The following is a 25,594-nucleotide window of genomic DNA, read 5'->3' on the forward strand; positions in this document are numbered from 1 at the left end:
TTTACTTTCTGGCAAGTAAACAAAGACATTTCAGGCAAGTTTACTGGGATTAAGACAGTCATTAAAGAGATTTTGCAGCTTTACAAGGGCAGATTTCAGGGAGAAGGAGTAGGAGAGTTGACTGGATGGGGAAAATCTCCTTTTTACTTGTTTTTCCAGGTGAGTAAGCTCAGAATAAGCTTTGTCTAGCCTATAACCATCAAAAGAAAGATCACAGAGTAATAGAAACTGTTATGACACCAGTAATAGAGTAGCTTTATATCTGGATACATCGTCATCATCTTACACTTCACCTACATGTTCTTATTAAAACCTTCAACAACATTGCTGCTTCTCCAGTTTCACTCAGACAACTTCTGCAATTGTCCTACTCAACGATTTTGGCTGAAAAAATGAACCAAGTGGGTTTGCATAACTCTCCTCAGTATTGCATCAACCAGCAGAGCTACTGAAAATCCAGACTCTTCTTACTGAATTGTCTCCGAATCCACCTGAATACTTTGCCTGTGTTGTCAGAAGCATTGCCCTGTCAGAGCACCCAGGGATGATTTCCTTGAGTCAAGCTCTGCTGTGCAGACTCACTGCCTAAAAATGGGACAATACAAAAATCAAGCCAGAGACCTCTGTGGAGTAGTAGCCTAGTAAACAAATCTTTCGCTGTTCGACACTGAAATGAAAATGTTAGCACTGCTTCTGGACTTTGATTGCCAACTGCACACTGTAAAGGAAAACCTGGCTGAAAGTAAGAGAATAGAAAGTGTTTCCCATATTTATATCTAGGTCATTTACTAATGAGTTTTTACACTCAGCTTGTGCCTGCCTAGTGCAAGGCCTGTGCTGTTCCCAAATTAGGGAAAAGCGAGCCTGTGGCTTTGGCTAATATGGTAAGGTTTGGCTCACTGCCATCCTGTTTGGCTATTCTGTGTCCAAAGGGCAGTTAATCTCGGCCTGCATGGATAAAAGCAGATGTGCAGGTGAACAACCTGCTTTTGCTTCCCTGCTCTTTGCCTGCGCTCTCTGCTGTGCCCAGCCCTGCTGCTATTGCACACTGCCTTATTGCTTGCCTGCTAAACTCCACTGCTGCGAGTTACCAGGGGCAGACCCTGGATGTCTGCATGCAATCGGCCTGTGTGGCCAGCTGGCATCGTGCTGAGACTGCACCACATCTGCCTCTGCACCTGACAGTCCTGCCTAGAGTCCCTGGACATGCATACAGATCGTCCAGAGGAAGCCAGGAGACAAGGTCAGAGATTGTCTGCATCCTTTACCCAGAAGCTGGGAAGATTCAAGCCTCAACATCCAACAAGAGTCTCCTGAAAGCATTTGGGCACTGTCTGGACTGTGGCCAGCCCCCTTGAGTGGGTGATAATAATAACCTGTGAGTAAATGCTTAAATGCCTCTGTAATTCTCTACTGCCTTCTGCCACAGAGCAGAAAGAGCTTGGGCCCAGCCACTGGGCAAGCGGCGTATCTGACCGCAGGCGGCACTGACCGCAGGAACAGTCTCTTCCACTTCAATTAATGTTTCTGTATTTTGCTGGTTATATTAGATGCAGATATTATCCATGGCATGTTTCCATAACCGTGTGAGAACCAAAATATCATTCAAATTAGTGGTCAGGGGTGGCAGAGCTCTGAACAGCAAAATTAACAATGGTAATTTTGGAGAATACCATCTCACATCAATCAATGTTCCCCCTCTCTGCAACACCAACCCCACACCCGCTGGCCAGCCAGTTCACCTGTGGGCACCAAAGCATGCTGGTAAGAGTCAAACACAAAATGCTTCTGAACAGAGTATCGGGGGACATGGTTTGCTTACAGGTGCTGCAACCTTAAGAGAATCAAATAAATGTAAATCAAACACACTTGAAGTAGTATCATACTGCCATAATTAGCTATCAGCTATACAGCTGCTGCCAAAGTACTATGTCCACACAAATATCTCCCTTTTTAGGAAGCTGAACTGTCAATGGCTCTTTCATATTACTGCACATGGAGTGAGTCCCAGGCTGAGAGATGCAGCCACAGGGTGAAACTAGAGCCACAGAAAAGTCATCTATATGTTTATATTTCTAAGTCATCTGCACATAATGCAACCTGAAAAGAAACCTGCTTCAAGGTATAGCAAAAGCAATGCCACAAACAAGGCTGCATGCATGGCTTAACTGTGTTAATGAAGCCATTAGTTACGCTATCAGAACGCTGCACCCTGAGCACTGTTGGTAAAACCAGAAATCTTTCATCAGAGAAATTTCTCATCCTGAAGGATAGCAAAAGAAAAAGGACCCTCTTGTGAAACACTGACTAGCTGTTGTGCTCCTTCTGTAACAACCAAAGGGCATAGGAGCCTTGCCTTACATTTTGTATGCCAGTCTGAAACAACACATTCTCTAGTTATGCTACTGCTGTCTTTCACATTTAGACACGAAGACCAAATCCCTACAGCAGCCTTTCCTGCTGCTTCTGCAAGGTTTTGTTTACTTGGAGAGCATCAGCTTGTGTTGCGGTCCACACCTCACTGTCTGTGCTTTGCCTGGTATCCACCCTCAGAGCTTGCTAATCTGGACATGACACAGCAAAAGTTAGCACTCAAGACTAGGAAAAGAGAGGCGTAATTCTGTTACATTGCAGTTTAGTGGCTACATGAGATAACTGATGCAGAGTAAGGATGTGGAACTGGGAATCACCAGCACTGTGATGGCCTTTGAACTCCTCATTTTGGGATGTATTATCTCAAGGGGGACAGCAAAGGAAATAAGGACAGGCCAGCAATGGAAGTGGACTGAAAAAGCAGCAGAAGAGGAGATGATTCTCTGCTGGATATCACCAGAAAGAAGTGATCAGAGAACCAGGAGGAGGAGCAGATGACCTAGTGAAGAGTCATTACACTACTGCAAAGGTTTTGAAGCTGTATTTTCAAGTCTGCAAAACAGTAGCTGCAACTGCGGATACTTCACTGAATCGCTCAGTAGCAGCAGAATGTTAGTCAGTTTTGCCTTTTATTTTAGCAACTCAATTCTACTAACAGTTTGAACTCTGAATGCACTTTGCAGGCCAGTTACTCACTGCTTGAACAGAACCTGCATTATTGCTAGCTCACGTCTGCACAATGTGAGTGCTGCGAACTGCACCCAACAGAACAAGCATCACAACTGGTAGTTCTGAATGACTGCTCCGTGCATTCACTTCCTTAGGCACAACACTTAAAAACTAATTTCTATTGACAATAGCACACATCTACGAACTCCTGTCAGTGCTGGCAAGCTGCCTACAAATAGTGAGCAGCTACACAACATCAAGGTTGTGCCTTAAAATGAGAATGAGTGCAATGTAATCCAGAACATCCTTTCAAAGCCTCACACATACAGCACAGGCATGCAACTTAACTGCTGATGGAAAGAGAAAATGCTTCTAGTAGCCTGCAAGTGAGTAAGATTGGCTTATATTAAAGTGAGAGCCTGAAAAGTTGTACTGACAACCACAAATGCTTCAAAGGAGTACAAACTGTTGCCAGAACTACAAGTGGTTTTTAAACGACGATCACTGATAACTGACAGAAAGGAATAGAAAGCAGTAAAGGAAAAAAAAGGATAACAAGAAATATTTAGCATCACTGCTGTATTTCCTTTGGTTCCCAAGTGCTCTCAGGCCACAAAAGGTGAACGTGACACTGAACCCAAATGTATTGCTTTCTGTTTGGCCTCTGCTGTGCACTCATTATTGCAGAAAGCTTAGTTTCACAGTGGAATACCAATGCTTTTCTACTGGCCCCCTAGCCTCTCAGTGATTCATGAGGGCATGATTCTCTTCTTCCTCTACCTAACTTTACACCAGTAAAATCCTCTTGATTTCAGCACAGCTGCTTCTGCTTTTCAGTAGCAAGAATCAAACCACCTTTTCAAGGTCTGCATACAGAAAACCCAATCCTTTTTTAAGCTTAAGTCCTTCTGGTACCAATACAGCAGCTTGGTAAATGGGAAAATAAGTCTGATTTATTTAGTGCCCCGGACTTGGCTGGAGTTCTAGAGAAAGTGCCTCAAGTACAATGCGGTGCATCCCTATTTCATACACCATTGAACAGAACGTCTACAAATTGCACTGGAACTCACACACTGCCACGGGGCTCACTGACATTATTCCTGGGCTGTGGTTACTTCTAATGCTCTGCTAATCATCCTGTGCTTTAACATGCTCTGGAGGAAAATCTGTGTGCTCCCACGAAGTCATAGAAGTCCCACTAATGAAATTAAGTGAAAGGAATATAATGCAGTTTTGTCCATGTGAATCCCTCAAGCTAAACTTTAGAGGGTGAAGCACATGTATTATTCAATAGAGAAGCTTTAATTAGTGTTTCTTCAAAATTACTCAGAGAAAGGACTGAAAGAATCAAAATCCTGCACCAAGACTGTTGGAAATGTGGCTAAGCAAACCTGCCATAAGCTGCCATCACTGTACTGATGCTCTTAAAGCCTACCTGAAAGCTAAGTAAAGACAAGTGACAATAAATCAAGTTCATTTCACAAAGTGTTCAAGTTCTTTCCTGTAGTGTACACGACAGTAATTTTAATGAAGGTCTGGCACTCAGTTCTCCCCAGACTATTTTAACCAGCATTTCCTGGCTCTGGGGATGCTGTATGCAGAACAGAAAGTGGCATCTCCCAGCCTGGGGAGGGAAAATGATTAGTTTATTTGAAATAGTTTATTTTAAACAGCAAACATCTCCCATTAGCGGCTATTGATTTCCACCCCCCTGATGTGTGATAGCAATTGCATTAACAGACCACTGTCTACAGCTTGTAAACGTGGATCAAGGTGCATCTCTCTTTCACTGGGAGAGCCCCGCGTGTATTGATTCACACATCAGCTGTCAGTCTGACAGCATCTTTTTGAGCGTTCGAATTCAATTTGTGGCTTGCCTCTAAGTGACACAGGCTCAACACTGCCATGAGACGATCAAGCTGTCCTTGACCGTTCTAGCACTTTAAATGCTTGGGTTTGCACCGACAGATTTGCTGGCAGTGGACTCATTATCTGCAGTGCTCCGTGGAACTCGGACAGCTTGATTCTGACCTAGGGAGTTTTCATCTGCCTCCGAGCAGTGGATTGCTGTGCACCCCTACTGAGTTTCAAAGTAATTTTCGGTTTTGTATTTCCTAATTGTATGCTTTTTATTTCCTATCAGTCTCCTTGTGGGGCTCCTTTGTATGGCAGCCAGCAGGTGACACACTCTACACGATTCCCTGGAGAGAATCATTGTCACTCCTAACTACTTATCCTACGGCTGCCCAGTGCTGAGCTTCACTCCCAACTGCCATTTCATGTCCTGCATCCCAGGCTGCACAGAGAACGCCAATCATCATGCAAACAAAGGAATCCGCAACTTCGAAGCGTCTGCCTCAGGCGTGCAAAGGCACTCCGGTGCAGACTGCAGGGCCAGGGCTGCACCCGACACTGCCTTTCCTTCTTCCTTTGACCAACTTAACTCTTGACAGCAGCCACAAGACCCGAGCTGGCTCACTTGGTGCTGGTTAATTAGCAGGGTGGCAGTAGTGCTCTTTCATCATCTGTGCAAACACTGTGGTTCAGCAAGCCATCATTCTGCGCTTCCTCAGGTGTTTGAGCTCTGCAGATGGCACACAGAGCAAATTCCTGAATTATTCACTCTGCGTGTGTGATGGCCCCACATGACCTTTTCCTTGTTTGTAATGTTGCTAGCTTTTTCATCTTTTATCCACTGTATTTCCTGGGAATTCTCAGAAGACTTCATGCTACATCACACTGACAAAAAGGCTTCTCCTTGCAGAAGTTCTCATTTAGTTTCTAACAATACATTTTACACTTTCTGGAGCATGACAGAAGTAGAGGAGGAAGTGCCTCCATGAAAACTCCAGAAGAACATAGAATCAACGAGGTTGGAAGAGACCTCCAAGACCATCCAGTCCAATCCAACATAGCTCTCATTATCCATTTTGCTCTTTTGGAAGACCCCAAATCTCACTGGCCTTTCTTAAATACCAAATAACACAGCAATCCTAAAGCTGTGCAGTTCATCATTCCTAAAGCTTTCTCAAACATGCATCTAGTCACAACGGATTCTGTTCACAAGCACTCTTGACTCAGGGCCTCCAGCAAAGCCATGATCAGCGCAACCCATCACTGGGGAAATAGCAGGTAGCTACCTGCTGGCTCTTTCAATCTTCACATTTCAATAAAGTTTTAAATGTAGGCTGTGCTGAGGCACTCTGTTCTTTAGAAAATTCTCCTACGAGCTAGAAATAAACCATCTGAAAACAGTCACAGGATCACAGAATTATTGAGGCTGGAATAGACCTCCGAGATCATCAAGTCCAGCCTATGGCTTACTATCACCACACTGACTACATCAAACCGCTAAGTCTGAGCAAGAGGATTGGTGGGGTTGAGGCAGGGAGACTCAGCGGCTGAAACAATGGAGTAGTTTTTCTCTAGAAGCAACAGAGCATGCTCCATGCTGGACTGAAAAGGCACTTCATTTCTGTGAGCACAAGCCTCACCTGTAACTCACCCGGCACACCATCATGTCACTTCCCATCTTTTAATGCATCTCATCTGAATTAGTTACTGCTGCTGAAAAAATATCACTGCTGAGCAGTTGATGTACGTAAGAAGCCAGCTCCAAGGGATCAAACTGGCCACAGCAGGTTACAAGCACACATAAGAGGAGCTGACAATGCTCTGCTGTGACTGCCAAACAAGCCAGGCCTGTCAGTAACGTGCCCCACTGCACGGCTGACCTCACCCGGCGTCCACCGCAGTGAAAGTAACGTGCCCTTTCCCTGTGCTTTTACCTCAGGACAGCTTCGGTAGAGAAATTAACTCAAGCAAGAAACATTTAGAGACAAAGAGAAGGCTTTGATCGAGCTCCTAGATGGTTGTCAGAGGGCCTGCACTCACTGCTTCACATTCTCAAGCTTATCCTTATCCGGATTCACTTAATGCTAAAGGAAAGTGCCAATTTGAACAGGCTCTTTCTCGTCCAAGCCAGCTTAGTCCAATCATTACTCAAACCAAGTTTTAAAGGCCAGAGCTGCAGGACTCACAGGACTCCTGCTCTGCAGGCATTCAGACGCTGCAATATGAAAACGAGGGGTTACAAACCTGTCAGAAGGAGAATGTAAGCGAAGCAGGCTCCATTGTAACAGACGCCTCCAGCCTTCGTACCCCTCATCTGTTTAGCTGGCTGTGAGCAACAACAGGCAAGGGCAAAAAGGTTGCTAGAAGGCTAAGTCCTGGCCCAAATCTACTGGCAGAGATTTCAGCACACTTTACTCTTTCAAGCAGTGGAAGAAATGCACGTGTACACGCACATCTCTGATCGTCCAGAACCAGATCAATTCTGCCTCAAGCCTGAGAATGAAGCGACAGTTTAATGCAATGCTAAGTTTAGCTTAATGTAATACTTCTTTATCCAGGCAGAATCACTGGATTTGACAGAATGTCATCAATTCTCAGTGTTCTCCATGCCAGCCTGGCACGGGGCTAAAAAGATGGATCTCTGTATTGTACAGAACAGTGAGAAATTAAGCACTTTTATCTAGTCTCATATTGATATATTCTAAGGAGTGATGGTAATAGAGTAATCCCTAAATCCAGCCACTTGGGTGACACTTGCATTCACAGCTAACCTCCCTGTTTCATGTTGGCCTCCTTCTGCAATGGAAACCAGAGGAGTTTTGTGAAGCAAAGTAAGATCAAAGCAAGAAGCTTTAACAGAAGTCAGTGGTTGTGCTTCTGTGCTGAACACAGTGGTTTGAAACTCACGTCTTAAGCATGTAAGAATTTCTGAGGAACAAGGATGACCTCATGCTCTGCCAGTGATGCTCAGCAGCTGCCACTCTGAGCAATAGCAGCCTCCTCTGAATTCACTGTAGAATGATTACTCATTGACTGGGACACTGAAGTTGCTGTGCTTTGAGTCACTGAAAGCAGACAATAAAGTGAACTCCGAGTACATAATGACCCTTGATTCAGACCTTCAATTTACTACAATACTTTCATCACTGTATCTTCACTTTTTGTTATCCACTCCTTGAGATCACCAAAGATACATTCACAGAAATCTCCAAACAACTCAGGTGTTATAAAGCAACAGCAAACCTAGCCACTGAACAAAGAAAACAGAAGAGGCCAAAGCACAGTGAAGGACAGACGATTCTCCAATTTTAACCTTTAACATTTTGTAGCTAAATTATTACAGTAAGACAGGACAGAAGGAATCAGTAGCAAAGACTACACACTGAGGGCCACAAAGATAATCCAAGGTGTGGAACACCTCTGCTGTGATGGCAGGCGTGAGAGAGCTGGGGGTGTTCAGCCTGGAGAGAAGACTCCAGGGGAACCTTAGAGCTGCCTGCCAATAGCTGAAGAGATCCTACAGGGAGGCTGCAGAGGGACTTTTCATGATGGTGTCTAGAGACAGGCCAAGGGGAAATGGTTTGAAGCTGAGGCAGAGCAGGGTTAGACTGGAGCTGAGGAAGAAGTTCTTCAGTAGGAGGGTGGCATGACTGGAATAGGTTGCCCAGGGAAGCTGCAGATGCCTGTTACAGGCCAGGCTGGATGAGGCCTTTAGCAGCCAAGTCTAGTTGAGAGTCGTCTCTGCCCATGGCAGGGAGGTTGCAAGAGATGATCTTCGAGGTCACTTCCAACCTAAGCTGTTCTGTGATGACTCTGATTTCAAGGCATGTCAAGAAACACACACAAATTATCTGGAGAAGGGCACTGGGGAAAAGCAATCCCTGTAACTATCCAATAACATAAGAAGGCAGCACGTGATGAAAAGCAACTTCTGTCAACAAGGCTTTCCCAACAACCTTTTTCTAATTATCATGAAATTTCCACTCGTACAAAGTGAGAACTCAACAACTGGTGTGCTGCCGAAGCCCTGCACTGCATCTTCAGAGGTTAGCAAGCCACCCAATGCTCTGGCACTGCTGCTTATTTCCTAGAGCTGTTTCTCTTGAGGTTTCATGCCCTTGCAGTTCCCTACAGTGCAAAGCTACAAACAAATATCATGCAATACAGATTTCTTTAGAGAGCATCATTCTACTTCATTATTGTACTTTTTGTTCTTGGCCTTTTATTCATACAATTAAAGCTACTCAGTTCTCCAAGCTACCAGAAGGCAAATGAGAGGAAGCATCAAATACTAACTGTGCCTTTGATTTTCCACTATGATACATCCAAAATGTGGCCTTGAAGAAATAAAAACTATCCAAACAATAAAGAGTAATAACAGAAGTTCTTTTTTAAGGTTTACCAAAATGAAGCTATCACAAGGTTGGGTGCTTTTTTTTTTTTTTTTTTGGGGGGGGGGCTGTCAAATTATCTTAATAGAAACAAGATTAAATATTGTTTCAGGTTTGGGTTTTTTTCTGTTTTTCTTTCTCCTCACACATGTGAGCAACAGGACTGCTCAGGAAGGTTCAGGTATGAAACCTCTCAACTCTGAAAACCATGCAAGAGCAGCTTTGCCATACCACTCTAACAGAGAACCACAGAACATTAGGGTTTGAAAGGGATTTCCAGAGATCATCCAGTCCAACTCCTCTGCCAGAGCAGGGTCACCCAGGAACCTATCCAGGAGGGTTCTGAAAGTCTCCAGAGAAAGAGGCTCCACAACCTCTCTGGGCAGCCTGCTCCAGGGCTCCAGCACCCTCACCATAAAGTGTCTCCTCATGTCAAGGTGGAGCCTCCTGGGTTCTAACCTGTACTCATTGTTCCTTGTCCTTTACACTTCTAAGCTCTGACCTGATGGAAGCTGCCCTTACCTTGAAAGCATAGTTCAGGTGTCAGCTGCTAACTAGACTTTGAAATCCTCCTGGACTTCACAATAAATGTGTTACTTCATAACACAAGGGAGGGTGGTTTGTGATTCTGGGTGCCCATCTCTCAGACTCTGGGTATCTCTCTCTGCAGCAGGCTGCTTTGTTCCATGGCTACTGTTTATCACAGTGGAGCTGAGTTTCAGGTTTCCCACAGGATAAGGTTCTTTTCACCCCACACAATACTCCTTCCAAGAAAGGATAAACTAAAATCTGCCCAGCACAGGGCAGCATTCTCGAGTGCCACACTTCTGCTCATGTTGAAAACTCTGCATGACCTATCATGGAAGTGCCTCAGCCCTTGCTGAGAGCACCCGTGCCTGCATTACTGAAGCCCATAGATTCTAAGTGCTCTCAGCTTCCTGAGTGCCAGCTTTTAAAATTATTTTGGCATTAGATTTCAGTAATCACCTTACTCAGCTTCAGCTACCTAAACCCAAACTGTTCATATAGTTTTCTCCAACAGTACACAAAGAACTGAATTCAAGGCTCACATTTCAGCACACAGAGTACTGAACTAAATACCTCCATTAAATATAGATCTATGTTCTTGACTTGCAGTCTTTAAACTTGCCTGATGGAAAATAAAATCCTGATGAAAAATGCCACTTATTCTTTATCTTGATAAAAAGTCCTTTTTGTAGATGTATTTGATATTCATTATAGTCTTGTAACAGCCTCTGCATCTCAAATGTTATCAAACCCTGGCAGAATCTTTTCATCTGAATAATACAAAAGTAGGCTCTGTGTTCTGAAACCTATTTTGTTCAGGTTATCAGTAGGAAAGGCTTGACTGACAAGGAAAGGAAAACCAGTTCTGGTTAAAATCTGACAGTGGCTATTTTGGGATGGCTTCACAAGGAGAAAAGGTTATCTAACTGTCATGATGTATGGCAGGCTTTCTCTAGCCATTATTTTTTGTATAGACCACTGGACTATTACTTTCAGGATTAACTGTAGGCAGCCTTCAAGTGAATTCTGCATTTGTGGCTTTGATGAATACTTTCAGTTGACCAAGCAGTAAATTATGTCACCTGTTACTTCATTCCTTTACCTATGACTATGATATTTAGTAAAGCCTACGAAGGCAGCAGTGGTAGCAAATGGGCACTCTCCAGTGGGCAGCACATCTGCACAGGCCTCACAATGAAGAGTTTTTGTTTCATTTATGAGAAAGGATCTCCAGGCACTGTGCAGTGCTGCGAACGTTTCTCCACCCATGCTACCACCCTTTCATCTGCTACAGAAGGTAATTTATGGGGACCATGACTGGACAGCAATGCCAAGGAAATATGACAGGAATATAAAAATCAACTTTGGATTTATTGCTTGCCTTCCCTGACCAGATCAACAGCCTGCTGAGTCATTTGCCCTCTATTTCTAGCATGTCCTTTCCTCCATTTTAAATACAGCTTTTGCAAATGCAGGTGCTTGAATTAGATTCAATTTGAACCATAAGTAAGTGGAAAACTTAATAAAAATATATCTTATAAATATTGGCAGGAAATACATTTCAGAGGGTTGAGGAAAACAATTTACTCTTCCACAGGAAATTCTGAACTGCAACTTTAAAGTTTTAACACAGAACACAAGACTGTCTTGGAAGTGTTCTCTGCTCGGCACCTGGGAAACAACAAAGCCTCAAAACCTGTGGCAATCAGAAAGGGGCTGTGCACATTGGTTCTGCCTGTGGTGCAGGGACAGCTTTCACTCAAGCAGTGAACGTCTTCTGAAAATATAGCTCTGCCTTTGTTTTTTACCATGACAAATCCGTTGATTCTCCCATCTATCCCAAGAAGAAGGATGTTTTTCATGAGTAAGCTTCCTGCAGTTCATTCTGTGAAATTCCACAGTTATCACATCCTCATGTGAATTTAATAAAGCTTAGCCTTAGCTGCTCTTGAACACTGGCCAAGTATTTGATTTGTTCTGTTTCATTTTGTTCATTTATATGCATCTTGCTGCCATCTGGAACCATAAAACCAAGTAGTTCAAGCAGTGAATGTGTTAAAAACGGGCAATGAAATATTCTCTTCCAGTCCCTCCCACACCCCACCCCCCCATTTACTCTGTTCCTTTCATATCCATTTCTGAATTCATGTTGACATTTGCTAATTCCAAAGAGCCTTTCTGTAAGAGGATTGTCAGGGCAGATGTTGGAGCCCTTAAAAAAAGCTGAGCAGCGTCTGTCTTAGCCCTGTGCAGTGCTAGGAGGGCACAGCGCTGTAACCAATAACCGCACTGCAGCACTGTGCACCTTGTAGGGATGAAACAGTAGAGGAGCATTTGTCCCTCCAACTGGATTTGCCTTTTTTAACTGCTAACAGAAGAACTCCTCTGTCATTGCTAACTGCTTGCAGAACTCGATAGACCCCAAATGAGAACTCACAACCTGAGGCAGAGACAACCAGGAGAGCTGAAGAGCCACTGCAGTGAGCCAAGCACAGTGCTCTTTTGGGCTCTACACTGGAAATACACATTTAAAACGCTAACATCTCTAAGCAAACTCAATTCATTCGGATATTTATGCAAACAAGTAGTGGATCCCTAAAGCCAATTCAGATTTTTATTTCAGCTGAGACACCTACATACACTTGAGGATCCATTTTGCTAGATTAAAATTAACATCTACTTTGGGGCACTCAAAAATCCATTCAGCCACTCTACTAAACAGCAATCAATATCTTGAAGTAATATCTTATGCAGAACACAAGAGTTTGAAGTGTGTTACAAAGAAACCTTGGTTCTGTGCCTGTATTTTGGCATCAGCTTCTACAGCACTGTAAGGTATAAAATAAGTTAAATGCTTAGTGTGAAAAGTAAAGATCCACATAATATCCATTCTCTCACTTCAACATATCTTGTGAGACATCCTTCTGAGAAGTACTAGAGATCTGACTTTAGAAGAGCAGATTTCTACTATCTGAGGAAGGTGAAAAAGGACTTTCTTGGAGGATTTTTGGTAAACCCATTGTTCTCAGATCTAAACAATATGCCAGCTCAGGCTGACTGGGGATGGACTGCAAAGCCACAAATCAAGCCATGCTGACCACTGCTGCTAACACCAGGCAGCTCTAAGGTAGAGCTCTCACTATCTTCTCAGCTTAACAGGAGTCAGAAGAAACATTTCTTACAGAAACTGTAGTGCTTTGGCTGGGAAGCTTGAAATCAATAGCAATCAAAACCTCAGCAGACTGAGGAGGCTGCTACCTCCTTTCTGCTAAGCTTGAGAACATAATTCAATGTTTTCCTCCCCTCTTGAAGTTTTGTTTACAAACACACTTATTCAAAACAGAAAAGCACTTATCCAGCTTCTGTCTGATTCCTTGGCATGTTTCCTACAGAAAGTTTCTTAGCCCTGCACACACACCAGATGCTTTCAAAAACAGGAGGTAGGAAAGGCTTTTGCTTTCAGTGTGGAATTCTAGATACCTGTATCCACATGGCTTTGGAATTACAGCTGGCTACTTGCAAACTAAAGGACTTGCTTGTCCTTGTTTCAAATATATTTAAAGACATAAAATGCAACAAAGCTGGAAGACAGTTTATTGCTACGTGAAAACTGTCATTCCAACTCATGCGAGTTCAGAACTGGGCAAAAGGCAAACCATGCCCTTAACTGTTCCACACTTCCCTGAAAAAAATTCAATTGTTCCATCCAGCTCAAGTACCAAATGAAAACTGCACCCAGTGCTCCCAAGCCAAACTGCCTTCCTCTGTCACCTGCAGTTCCATACGCTTGAGTTTTCCAACGGAGAGAAACAAAGCATGTAACAATTAATACAAGTCAGGCAGCAGTAGAAGGAAGACCTCTTACCTTACAGACACGACAGGCAGGCAGGAGTCAGCCGCTGCAAGGCTTGGGCGAGCACAGACCCACGTGGGCACAGACATGCAAAGCTAACGGCTGCCTTCAGCATCTGCAGAGCCACTTTTCAGCAGGCTGTCCAGAGATAGGACTAGGGGGGATAGTTTGAAACTGAGAGAGAGCAGGGTTAGACAGGAACTGAGGAAGAAGTTCTTCAGTAAGAGGGTGGTGAGACTCTGGTACAGGCTGCCCAGGGAGGCTGTGGGTGGCTCCTCCCTAGGCGTGTTCAATGCCAGGTGTGATGAGGTCGTGAGCAGCTGAGTCTAATTGAGAGCTCTCCCATGGAGGGGAGGTTGGAGGAGAAGAGTTCTGAGGTCTGTTCGGACCTGAACCATTCTGTGATTCTATGATTCTGCCACTTTTATCTGTAACAGTAAATGCATATGAATCCAATTAAGAAAGTGTGACAGAATGCATCAGAATGTGACTCAAAATGACATATGCAAAGACTTCTGAGATTCTGATAGAACTGTCTCTCCACAGCAAAACTTCTGCAGCAACAAGATCTCTAACCCTGCCCAGGTCCTGCAGGTGAGCATGATTTTGTGCAGACCTTGGCAACCTGGGCTGATAATCACCAAACATACACAGGACTGTTTTCCAACCAGGTGTTTTCCATTTAGCCGAGGAGGCAAACAGGAGTGTTGATGCTGAACTCCATTTGTTTCTTTCAAATACTTTAAGATGCTTTTTTGTACCTAAGTAGCAAAGTTTGTACAAATCACCTTATCAACAAATCCCCAGATAAAACCACCATACCACATCTACATAAGCCCACTTCAGCTCTGTTCTTCTAGCACAACTCTGTCAATGGCACATTCCCAAACAGAGAGAAATTGTGGTATATCTTACAATGACATCATTCTTCACAATTAACAACATATCCAGATCTGTTATTTTATTAAGAAGCTGGAAGTCCAACTTCTGCCATAAAGTACTGAGCAGTTATTTTGTACTCAGTTGTAATTAATTTAGATTTTAAAATTCAAACTATTGAAGCCTCTCTTCAATACCAAATAACAGCAAAAGAGCTTGTGATAATGTTTGGATAGAACACCAGGACTTTTCTCTCCCTGCATTGCCTCTCCTCATGAAGTGTGTCTAAGTCATCAAATGCAAGTGTTTCCAACCACTCAAAGACTGCATCAGCGAGAGGAAAGGAGGTTCAAACTCTCTCCACCTGTTTGCAGTACTGCTGTCTGTGGGCTGATTGCCTATCTGAAGCACACCTGCACTAGTGTCTGTACAAGACCAGAATTCGTCCCTTGCTGGTTTGGGTTTTTTTAATAGAAGAGGAAGGGCGAGAGGGAGGCTGGAGCAGCTCACTGCTGGTTTAGATATGGATCTAGAAAAAGTCTTTTGCACGGCGGGGAGCGAGGGAGATCTGTAATTGGAGCCTTCTGGATACAAATTAGTGCCATTGTGTCTATCTGTTTGCAACTTGTTTGCTATCCATGCGCGCAGATGAAAGAGAGATTCTGTACTGCCCAGACAGAAGTAGAAAATTCTCTTGAGGAAAGGCCTTAGATTTCAGATCAGACTGGAGATCATATCAAAGTCCAAAAATGTCACAGCCCAGGAGGAAACGGAACACAATCAGAGGTTCCCCCATCTGACAGCTACGGACACCTTCTCGTAGCAGAAAAAGGATGGGAAAGGTTCTGTGGTAATAGACTCAACAGACTCATTTTTGGCTGCAATTCAGCAATGGGCAATCAAACCTCCTAGCTTTGACATTATCATTCATTTTTTATTGGAAATAACTTATCTGAGCTTCAGTGAACACTTTCCATAAAAACAAAAGCCATCAAAAATACAAATGAATAAAACCTATTTAAGAGAACAGATAGGCAGTAGTAAAAAATTCCTGATAACACACCTACTTAATATCCATCTGCATGAATATAAGTAACTGAATTTGATGTACAAATTTCTGCTTATGGATTAAGCAGAGGCTTAGGGGTTGGAGGAAATACAGAAACAGCTTTCCCACGACATTTTCAGTGGCAAGATTCAAGAAAACAAATCCAAACAACAGGAGAAAACAGCATCTTGGAATAATGGGAGACAGTGTTGGAACGAGTGAAAGTTAAACAGTGAGAGAACAAACTGGAATTCAAACCTCTACAGATCATAACTCCAGGTTATCAAAAGCCAGTGAGACAGCAACACATCCTTAGAGGGGATGCTCAGCCTCTCAGCATTTCAGAATAACTTGGTCCAGCGAAAACCTCAGTGCTTGGCTACCTGTCTCTGCAAGATACCTTGGGCACTGGGACAAGCACACGTCTGCAGCTCCAGTCTGTGCCACATGCTCTGCCTGCCCGCTTTGCTAACTGAATAGGTGAGAAACGCACCATACATCCTCATGCTCTTGCTTTGTACACACATGCACACAGAAGACATACACACACAGCCAGGCGGACAGAAAAGTACTAGCTCTCACTCTCTCCCTAGCTCTAAACACAGCAGAAGCTCTCACACCTACGTAAACGTTGCTGGAAGATCGGCAGCTCCTGGAATTCCTGCTCAGAGGACACTTCTTTGAAGAAAATGCAGTCAAAAGAAATGTATTGCTAAGGAGTGTGAAGTTTTGAAAGAAGGAGACTTCTTCAGACAGATTCCTCAAGCAAGCTTGGTGATACTTTGCGTGGTACAGATATTTTAATAATCATAGCTCCCAAGCACTGTGAAAACGATCAGTGTATGTACAGCTTTGATGGCATGCATGCAACTAAGCAAACAGACCAGAGGTGGTACAAAAAGAGTGCTTCTCCAGAAGGTACAGAAACAGAATCTCCAAATAAAATTTATTGTAGAAATAGACAAACAAGCCATAAAAGGAACAGTGCCCGATAAGTCAATAGGAAAGTAAAGATATATATTAAAAAATATTTGTTAAAAAGATTGTACAAATAATATCTAAGGCCAGGCTATACCATAAAGATATCTGATGGTCAAATGGGACATCACTGAAGAAGTCTAACAGAAAAACCCTGCAGCATTCCAGTTTATGTTAAAAAAATAACATTCTAGTCACATCACAAACCAGCTTTGTTCCTGACAGCTCCCTACTGGCCCTCAGCAGCCCTGTGCTCAGCTCAGTTCAGAAGGCTTTAACCCCTCCAGTCCAGTACATTCTCTGACCTGATAGGCAGCTTTCATATACAAACTAGATTGAGTGCCATAGCTTTTACATGGAGTGACTCACTACCAGGTTGAAGATGGAGTGGCACTGAGCTGTAGTAGAACACACCCATATGAAACCCAGGCATTGACACTACGACAGAACAGCAAAGCTGAGCCATCTCTGCCCGCTGGCCCTGCAGGGTTAAGAGAAGCCATAGGATTCCTCTGCAAAACTGGCAGCAAATAACGACCTGTTGAGTTTGCTGAGCCACAAAGCACTGCAACTAACCACATCCAGACTCTAGGATCTAACCCACCGATACAAACATGTCTGAACTGGTTATGAACTGGTGACACAGGTGACAATCTGTGCCACATAAAAAAGGGAGTCTCTTGAGAAGTTTACCGAGGTGAGGGTGTGTGATAGTATCAGAGGCCAAAGTACAACAAAGTAACCTGGAAGGTACGGTTACCATTCCAAAGAAAGCAGCAGGATGCTTTTGCACCTGAAGAGCAAGACTTTTGCTCTTCATTTTCTCTGACTTGTCTGCAGTCAGGAAATAAGCCTTTCTGTATGTGAAAACATTTGAGAAAGAGAGTTCCTTGGGACACATTTACACCTAGTTTTGACTCAAGATGCTAATGCCCATTTTAAGAAGCCCTCAAAACTAAATATAGAATTGTATGACAGGCCTCTGTTTAGCCTTCACATCACTGGAGGTCTAGAAATTTCTATTTGGCACACAAAGATATTTGGTCAGTACACATCAGGCTCTCATAAATCCATTTCACTGCCAGAAGGAAATGAGCTCTTTGAACAAGTCTGATGTCAGTCCATGAAAGAATTACTTTTTTAAAAGAAATATTTAGATGTAAGAACATAAAAATCAAACCCAAGGAAACACAGAAGCCTGAACCACTTAAAAGGCTGCTGACTTTTCCCTTAGTGTATTTGGCAGGTGCTGACTCATGAGAGAACCAGAAGGGAGAGATTGCTGACTTGGACCCATAATCCAAACACCCAATGTACCTTTCATTTTAGACATGTAATTTTTTTATATAAAGTTTGAAATGATTTACTGATAGACAGGAAATACACGGGCAGGGAAACACTAGGAAGAAACCAAACTTAGGTTAAAAGAAAAGAATTAGGAATGCCACAAAAAATATTTTTCCCTGCAAGCACAGAACTAGCACATTTGAATTGGAAAGGTACTTATCAAAGGTGTCTCCACACTCAGTGTAACAAAGTAGGCACTTCTAGAGGTGTACAGTCCTAAAGACAAAACAACCTGGCTTCATAGCATGGATACATTTTTATAGTATATTCATGCCTCTTCACTGCCGGAGAAAATTCTGAGGACAATTAGCTTGTGCACTTGAGACGACAAAAATTCATGCTTGAGGTCAGATTAATTATCCTAGTCCAGTATCTCAACTCAGCATCTCTCCATTCAAAAAACAAACAAACCAACTCCAAAACCACAAAACCAAACCACAATTTAAAAGGAAAACAAAGGTTGATGTAGGCATTGAAATAATTTGGGAGAGAAATCTGAAGATGTAAAAATCAAAACCCCAAAACTGAACCCTGCTGTCTTCCTGACAAGCAGCTCTATTAGGGCAAAGGGTTATCACTCTTTGAACGCTTCCCATCACCTACATACAAAGCACCTAAGCAAACAATTGCAGCAGGACCCAGCTCTGCCACACTAAACTGTACCTTTTCAGATGAATGCCTTACTCTCTAAGAAGGAACCTGCAGCCTGAACGAACCTGCAGCCCAAAGGAACTGGCTAAAGTGTGTTACTGAGTCAAAAAGCACCATCAATGTACGTCTAACTACTGAAAATGCTGGGGCTTAGTTTGAAGCACAAATGCTGCAAGGGTGTGATAAATAGGAACAGCAAAAACCGTCTTAAAAATTTCTTTCCAAGACAATGCTTTCATTATCAGAAAGGCAAAGTTCTCTGTAACAGTCACAGCTATCATTCTGCAATACAATATGCTGAATTACAATACGGACTTTGTTATTAACAGGATTTATTTTACAGATCAAATAGCCAAATACACATTTTGAAAAGAGCCAGATAGCAAATGTGGAGGAAACCATAGGCAACAGTCATGGCAGTTACTCTGCAGTCCAAGAACTGAGGCAACGTCATTATTAAGTACAAGCCTATAAATGCTTTTACATCAAACATACAGTCACGTGTAGGAACTCCATGTTGTAGCCTAACTCATGAACCATTCACAACCTTTCCTTTAGTAGAAAGTTAAATATACTCTATACAGCCCAGTCAAAAGCAGTGGCTGCATTTCATCTTATTCTAGCAAACTAAAATTACATGTCTTCGTATAAGTGCAGAAAAAAGGGTTCTTTATACTCCTTTGCTTCCTAGTAGATTCTGCATTGCATATGAAATTCTAACGCTACGGGTGATACACGCTACCTATTGCTGCCTCAAATGGGAGGCAAGAGATGGGAACTTGCAACCAACCTGCAAACAAAGCTAGGAGAGGCAATTAGATTTTTTTAAAATGAGACATGCTAAATGAAAAAACATAATGGGAAAAAAAGATAAGTAAAGAAAGGGGAAGATAAAAAAAGTTAACTACATAGAGAAATCACTTGGGAAAAAAAGCAGCAGTAGGCCTTTTATTTTTCCCCATCTGCTGGCTAACAGCGAAAAAAAACCACGCCACAGGCTTGGTGACCTTTGTTTTTCAAATAAAAGTATTTCAGAAGGTTAAGTGCATGGCATCTGTTACACAGACATTAGCAAGCAAGCAAAATGCAAATGAAATTTTCTTTTTAGAAGTTAATTCTTTCCAGTTCTTTAAAAGGTGATCATTTCTTACAAACTGTGGTGGCTAAGACAGCAGGAAGTATTCCTTTTCCTCTACTACTACTGTGCCTATAAATGAGAAAGCAGTGATTTGATCAATTCTATTTATGATCCATAGCAGCAATATCATCATTTAAAATATCATGGAATAGATATAAATAACACTCAATTCTTAACATGTATAATGGTGCTATAAGTGACAACAATCTATTTCTTTTTCTCTTAAATGCAGGGAGTATAAAGAACTTCACATTCTCATTTTTAACCTGTGAATAAAACTTATTGCTCCCTTTTAATATATTTATAGAAACAAAAGTTCCTAATCGCTCCAACTAAAATAAATAAGGACAGAACTCTGGGACAAGAAGATGATCACAAGCAAACTCGATGTACCATAATCAGCAGCTGTGCAGAAGGATGGGTCACATTACTTTTTTCTTAGCAAAACTACTGTATAGAACACTAGAGCACAAGGTACCAAAACGTCTTTGTCTTTTCCTTTTAAAAAATTCTTGCCCTTGATACCTTTCAGTAGGGCAGCTTGAACAGTTCATGGTCACTTCCAAACCCCTCTGGAGATCGGACGATAAAGTTCTTCGGCAATCAGAGACAGGACAAAGGGCTTTCTCGTGCTATTTCCTTGTTTTCATGTTTGCTGGCTTAACATCATTGTGTACACGTACGACTTCAGTACATAACATCAGCTGCGATGGCCTTCAGAGCTGGCAAACAGAGAAACAGCATGAGAACAGCCCTTGCCTGCAGCATCCTCCCCATACACTGACAATTTTGCTTCCACATTGCTACTACCTCCATCACTGCCTGGTTCGAGCAGTGCTGAACTCGTGCGGTTCTAGGTCACCAGGCACTTTGGCTGCGTGTATGCTCCCGGCTTTCTACAGACAAGCAAAGACCTGTATACATCCATGCACACACACCAAACACGATGAAACACAAGGAGCCACAGCAAGGGCTTCTGTGTATCTTCTTCCAGGTTTCTTACCTTTTAGGCTTTTTCCTTTATCAGCTCAAAACCCCAAATGTGATTGCCAGATTAGAGCTATCAGAAAACTAACACAGCACCAAGAACAGGTTCTGCAGAGTTTTAGCAAACTTCATTCAAAAGGATCATTCCTAAGTTTCATTCCTGAAGGCTTATTTTGCATTTTTAATCTATATTTATCATCAGGCTAAGACTCCTAAAACTTCACAGCAATGAAGCCCTTTTGATCCATTCTTTCAGAGGAAAGCAAGCACTATCAATACCAGCGTCACTCAGACACTAGGCACTCACCGGCCAGAAACTGCTAGGCACTGTCGATCATTCAGTGCAACACCTCTGGGAAAAGGAGAAGACATGTGCAAACTTAACTGAAGCCAAAGCAGAGTGTGCTGCTGGTAATAGCTTATCACTACAGGCCGTTTAAAAACCAAAGCTGAGGTACGAAGAGAAAACAGTAAACCTTCCAGCTGTCTCCCTGACAAAATGAAGGTGAGCTGCACTGAATGCTTGGCCATTGTTACGTCTTTACCACCCCAAGGCAAGCTGCTGTTGAGAGAGTTGCATCATTCTGGCTTGCATAAAGCCCATCAGTTGCTAGTGCTGGAACTTCATATGCCAACTTCAGTATAAACCCAGGCCACAAGTTGTTACTGGGCAAGGAAAGACAAAGCCTTTGCCTCTCAAATCAGTTTTTACTTTAGCATCATATTCAAAATATTTTGTTCTTGATACACATTTATTTTTTGTTCTTCCCATTTGTACTCTGTTTTTTGTCCTCTACTGCAAGGCAAGGGGAGTGCTTTCCAGGTACCATTCCCCATGCTGTTCCAGTGAAAGATATATACTAAAAAAACAATTCTGAGTAATCCTTTCTTCACTGTATTCCACAGATGAAAAGCATTTTATTGACTGGCTTTACTCTATAATAGTGTACATTTAAGTAGCTGCTCCCTAACTTCTGGTCCACCAGACTTTCAGTTACTCTTCAGCCATAAATCCTTCCTTCAGATGGCAGTTTCAGGGGCTTTCTGAAATATGTTTACAAGACAGCACATCAGAGCTACCAGCATCAGAAAATTAAGAGAAATTAAGAGATGGTGAGAAAAATATTTAAAATCACAGTGAGCAATTTTGAAATGGCTTCTAGGATGGGCTTATACCAACAGCCATTTCACTGAGATTTAGAACAAAATGTTGAGTAATTTGCTCTGTATCAATGCAAAGTGACAATGTTATTTTACATCCTTTGACACAGCAGAAGCATCAGCACTGCCTGCTGTGCACTGCAGCACCCTGCACTCACTGGTCTCACTGCCATCAAATAAAACAGTAAGTCTTGAAGCTAAAGATTTACACAAGAGGTGAATTTTCAGAGCTATTAAATTCAGGTGCATTTCACATCCTAAGCACAATGTTCTCATAGTGAGTGGGACATTTCAGATCAGAAACTCAAATATACCACAACTGTAAGCAGGTCTAAGTGTCTGCTAGTCAGTCAGAATCATAGACCTGAGACAGCAGTGCTCCAAAATGCAACGTGTTTTAAATGACCTATAGTCCCCATTCATGTTTCTGGAAGGGATATAATGGCTATCTCCAGCCAGTTTTGTTAGAAACAAGTTTAGCAGAGACCAGATGTTCACAGATGACAGAGCCCTGGCAAGCAAAACTCAACTAAAGCATTAGTAAGTATGAGAAAAATCAATCTGCATGGCTGTTCACTCCCTCAGCAACCTCCCCACGATTGCAGAGTGCTTGCAGTGGAGCTAAATGAGCATGCAGAGCCAGGTGCACTGGGAAGCAGGGAGAACCCCCAAAAGCATGTAATCATGGAGTCGAGCATGACAGCACCTTGCAGCTCCGGCAGCGGCGGAGGGGCTGCTCTCATCAACACTCACACGGCTTCCACATCACACAGCCAGCAAAAACTTGTTCTTAACCTTAACAAAAGGCCACAGGAGCCTTCCTGAGTGACCCAGTGCTTACTGCCCAAGATTTCTGCTGTCACTGTCACTTGCATTATGTTACCTTCAAATGAAAGGCATATCTGAGGTAGCATTAAATAACAGAAAGGGATGATCAGAAGGGAAGATGCATGAGAGGTTCTAAGGAACCTTTGTGGCAGCAGCTCCTCTGAACCCCACTGCCACAGATCACATCGTACCCTGTTTTGAACAGAGAGCATTTGAATCGTCCAAATGTTGTTTAAGGTGCCAGAGCAAAAGTTCCAGATGTCTGAATTGTGTTACATGAAAACTTGACTCCTTGCTTTTCAGCATTCCAATGTAAACACAAAAGCAACCATCAACTTGTGTCAGTATGGAATATTTCACACTGTCTGCTCTCACTAAGGTAAATGCCGGTAAAAATTAGGCTCTTACAAATCTTGCAGGCAAACTTAAAGATGATCTGTGTTTTTCTATCACAAAAATGCCTCTCTCTGTGAGGCCTATGACTACCAAACCAACAATCTCATCACACCGAAAGTCATTTTGATTTGACAACCCTCCAAGTTTGTAAAGTCCTCTTGTGAATAGAAAGCCTCTTCACAATTTATCACGGGGTAAAACTTTCAACAAATAATTCTCTCTCCTCTGAACAAAGAGAAAGCTCCTCTATTGCAGGTCAGTCACTGGAGTTCAGCAATTCCTCCTGTGTAGACTGAGACTGGAGATTAGGAAGAAATTCTTTACAGTGAGGGGGGGGAGACACTGGAACAGGTTGCCCAGAGAGGTTGTGAACGTCTCCTCCGTGGAGGTTCAAGGCCAGGCTGGACAAGGCCTTGAGCAATCTGGGCTGGTGGGAGATGTCCTTGTCTATGGCAGGGGAACTGCAACTGGATGAACCTTAAGGCCCCTTCCAACCCAAACTATTCTATGAATCCATGAATCTCTTTCCCTTGTCCCTTCTCACACACACACACAACAGAGGCTTGATCTCTGTCTTTGGGGACATCACATTAGGACCATACTTGTCTCTCACTAACTTTCCATAGCTCCTGGTTCAAGCTGCACTCAGCTGCAGTCCCTCCCTGATTCCTTATCCATAGAAGTGTCAGCTGCAGCAGTGGTGTTTTATTTCACACATGACCCCTAAAGAGATTTTTTGGGTTTTATTAGAAAGACTTTTGCATCTTCTCTTGCATGCTTTTTGAGTACAACTGTTATCATTACTTTCTGTCATTTTATAGATCTCTGAGGCAAATTTAGCAGCAAAGCAAAGGCATAACTTCCTTTCTTTAAAGATCTGAATCAATACCATTCAGACATACTCCAAATTCAGAGTTTCCAAAGAAAACTTCTATTTTTAGCTCTAACTCCATGGTGGTTCAAATGTCTGAGTAGAAAGCCTTGCATGGATGAAAGTAAGAACAATTGCAGTGCATGGCCTATGAATATGAGCACCTAGCAGAAAGAAGGGAGGGATCTTCCCAGACAACATTACCATCGCTGGCCTCCTTGAGAGAGCTTTTGGCTTGCATGAGGAGTGCGTCCCAGTGACAAAGGACGGTGCTTTTTCCCACATTAGACATTTTTGTGTTTCAAATGAGCACATCTCCCTTTCTAACTGAACTTCACTTCTCCAGGCTGCCCTACAGTTCACTGCAAATTCAGAGAACATGACACAAATGCATCACTAAGCACAAACTTATGTTAGCCTCAGAGGCTGCAGCACACTGGGACATCATCTGAGGCACCCTGGCAGAAGCGTATTTCTGTTTGCTTTATTTCTTTGCTGGCTAACAGTGACAACCCCAAGTCAGTCTCTTCTAAGCCACCTTCTACAGTCCCACAGGAGATACATCTACCCAGACTACTATATAGAGAAGGATGCTGGGAATTGAGACTGACTTTTATAAGATCTGCAGAAGTTTAAGGAAGGCTTTGCTTGCTTTTCTTCATCAGGAAACAATTCTGCCTTGCTGACCACAGTTCAAGACCAATTATTTAACACAGCAGCCTTTCTTGCCCAGCTTATGTAACTGAATGCATTAATGACATTACTTTTATTTAAGAAAGTAAATGTGAATTCTCATATTTCAAGGTAAATGTTGTTTTCAAATAAATGTAAAGGAGCATTGGTAGGGAGTAGTTACACTTCCTCTAACGGTGCCATCACTTTCATACAGCAACACTCAAAAGAAGGATAGCTGTAGATTCAACAGAAATCAATACAAACAGGAACTGTAATCTCTTTTGGCTCTATTTTTCACATCATACTACTATAATTTCAGTCACAGCACATGAAGATAGGCTAATGGCAGGTAATGAATATCAAAAAACTCCAAAAACTTCTATTTTGCTCTTTCGTACAGGAAAACCCTGTCATTGACCTTTAAGGTAAAGAGAAAAGCAAATGTTCTTCTCTCCCAGCAATGCTGCAGAAGAAAACTGCTCTCCCTTCTACTCTAAAAGCCCCTTCTGATGGAAGAACGGTGAAAATCTAGAGTCCTGAGCTTGCTTTCTTTGTTAGCAGCATTACTGCATGACAAAGTGCATTTAAACAGACAATGGAAGAACTTTTTTGGCTCAGAGGAACCTTAGCAGAACTTAACTGCAAAATCACTCAGATCAGGCCTACAGAAATGCTGAAAACAGCAGCACGCTCCTCAGAGTTATGAGAGGTCAAACAGAGAACAAAGCAGGAAGAAGCTTTTCCAATGTGTGATTTAAATTAACACATTCAAGTACTTTTAACAGAAAATATTAATATCTTAGCAAGCTATACATTTTGCAGTGCTGTCATGCCTTTGAGGTGAAAACAATTCTCTTTTTCCTTCAATTTTCCTGTTAATGCACCTCAGGAAAAGATGACATTTTTATAGAGCAGAGTGATACAGACTGCCACACATCTTTGTGTTAGGAGGGGGAATAAGACAGAT

The 25,594-nt window shown here is 42.6% G+C and overlaps 1 protein-coding gene across 17 annotated transcripts in view; it reads right to left on the reverse strand.

Moving 5' to 3' along the window:
- PCDH11X (protocadherin 11 X-linked) overlaps positions 1 to 25,594 on the reverse strand; it is a 450,326-nt gene that overhangs the window by 348,942 nt on the left and 75,790 nt on the right. Inside the window, exon 5 of one of the 17 annotated variants that reach the window (XM_064158951.1) lies at positions 16,515 to 20,431. The exons of 15 other annotated variants lie outside the window; for them this stretch is intronic. In XM_064158951.1, coding sequence (XP_064015021.1) covers positions 20,426 to 20,431 — 6 coding nt within the window. In that variant the 3' untranslated portion in view covers positions 16,515 to 20,425. Of the gene's footprint in view, positions 1 to 16,514; positions 20,432 to 21,657; positions 21,741 to 25,594 lie in introns of those variants that run through there. One more of the 17 variants, XM_064158948.1, reaches the window with a different exon arrangement.

This window comes from Pogoniulus pusillus, chromosome 19 (assembly GCF_015220805.1).
Source record: "Pogoniulus pusillus isolate bPogPus1 chromosome 19, bPogPus1.pri, whole genome shotgun sequence".
NCBI lineage: Eukaryota > Metazoa > Chordata > Aves > Piciformes > Lybiidae > Pogoniulus > Pogoniulus pusillus.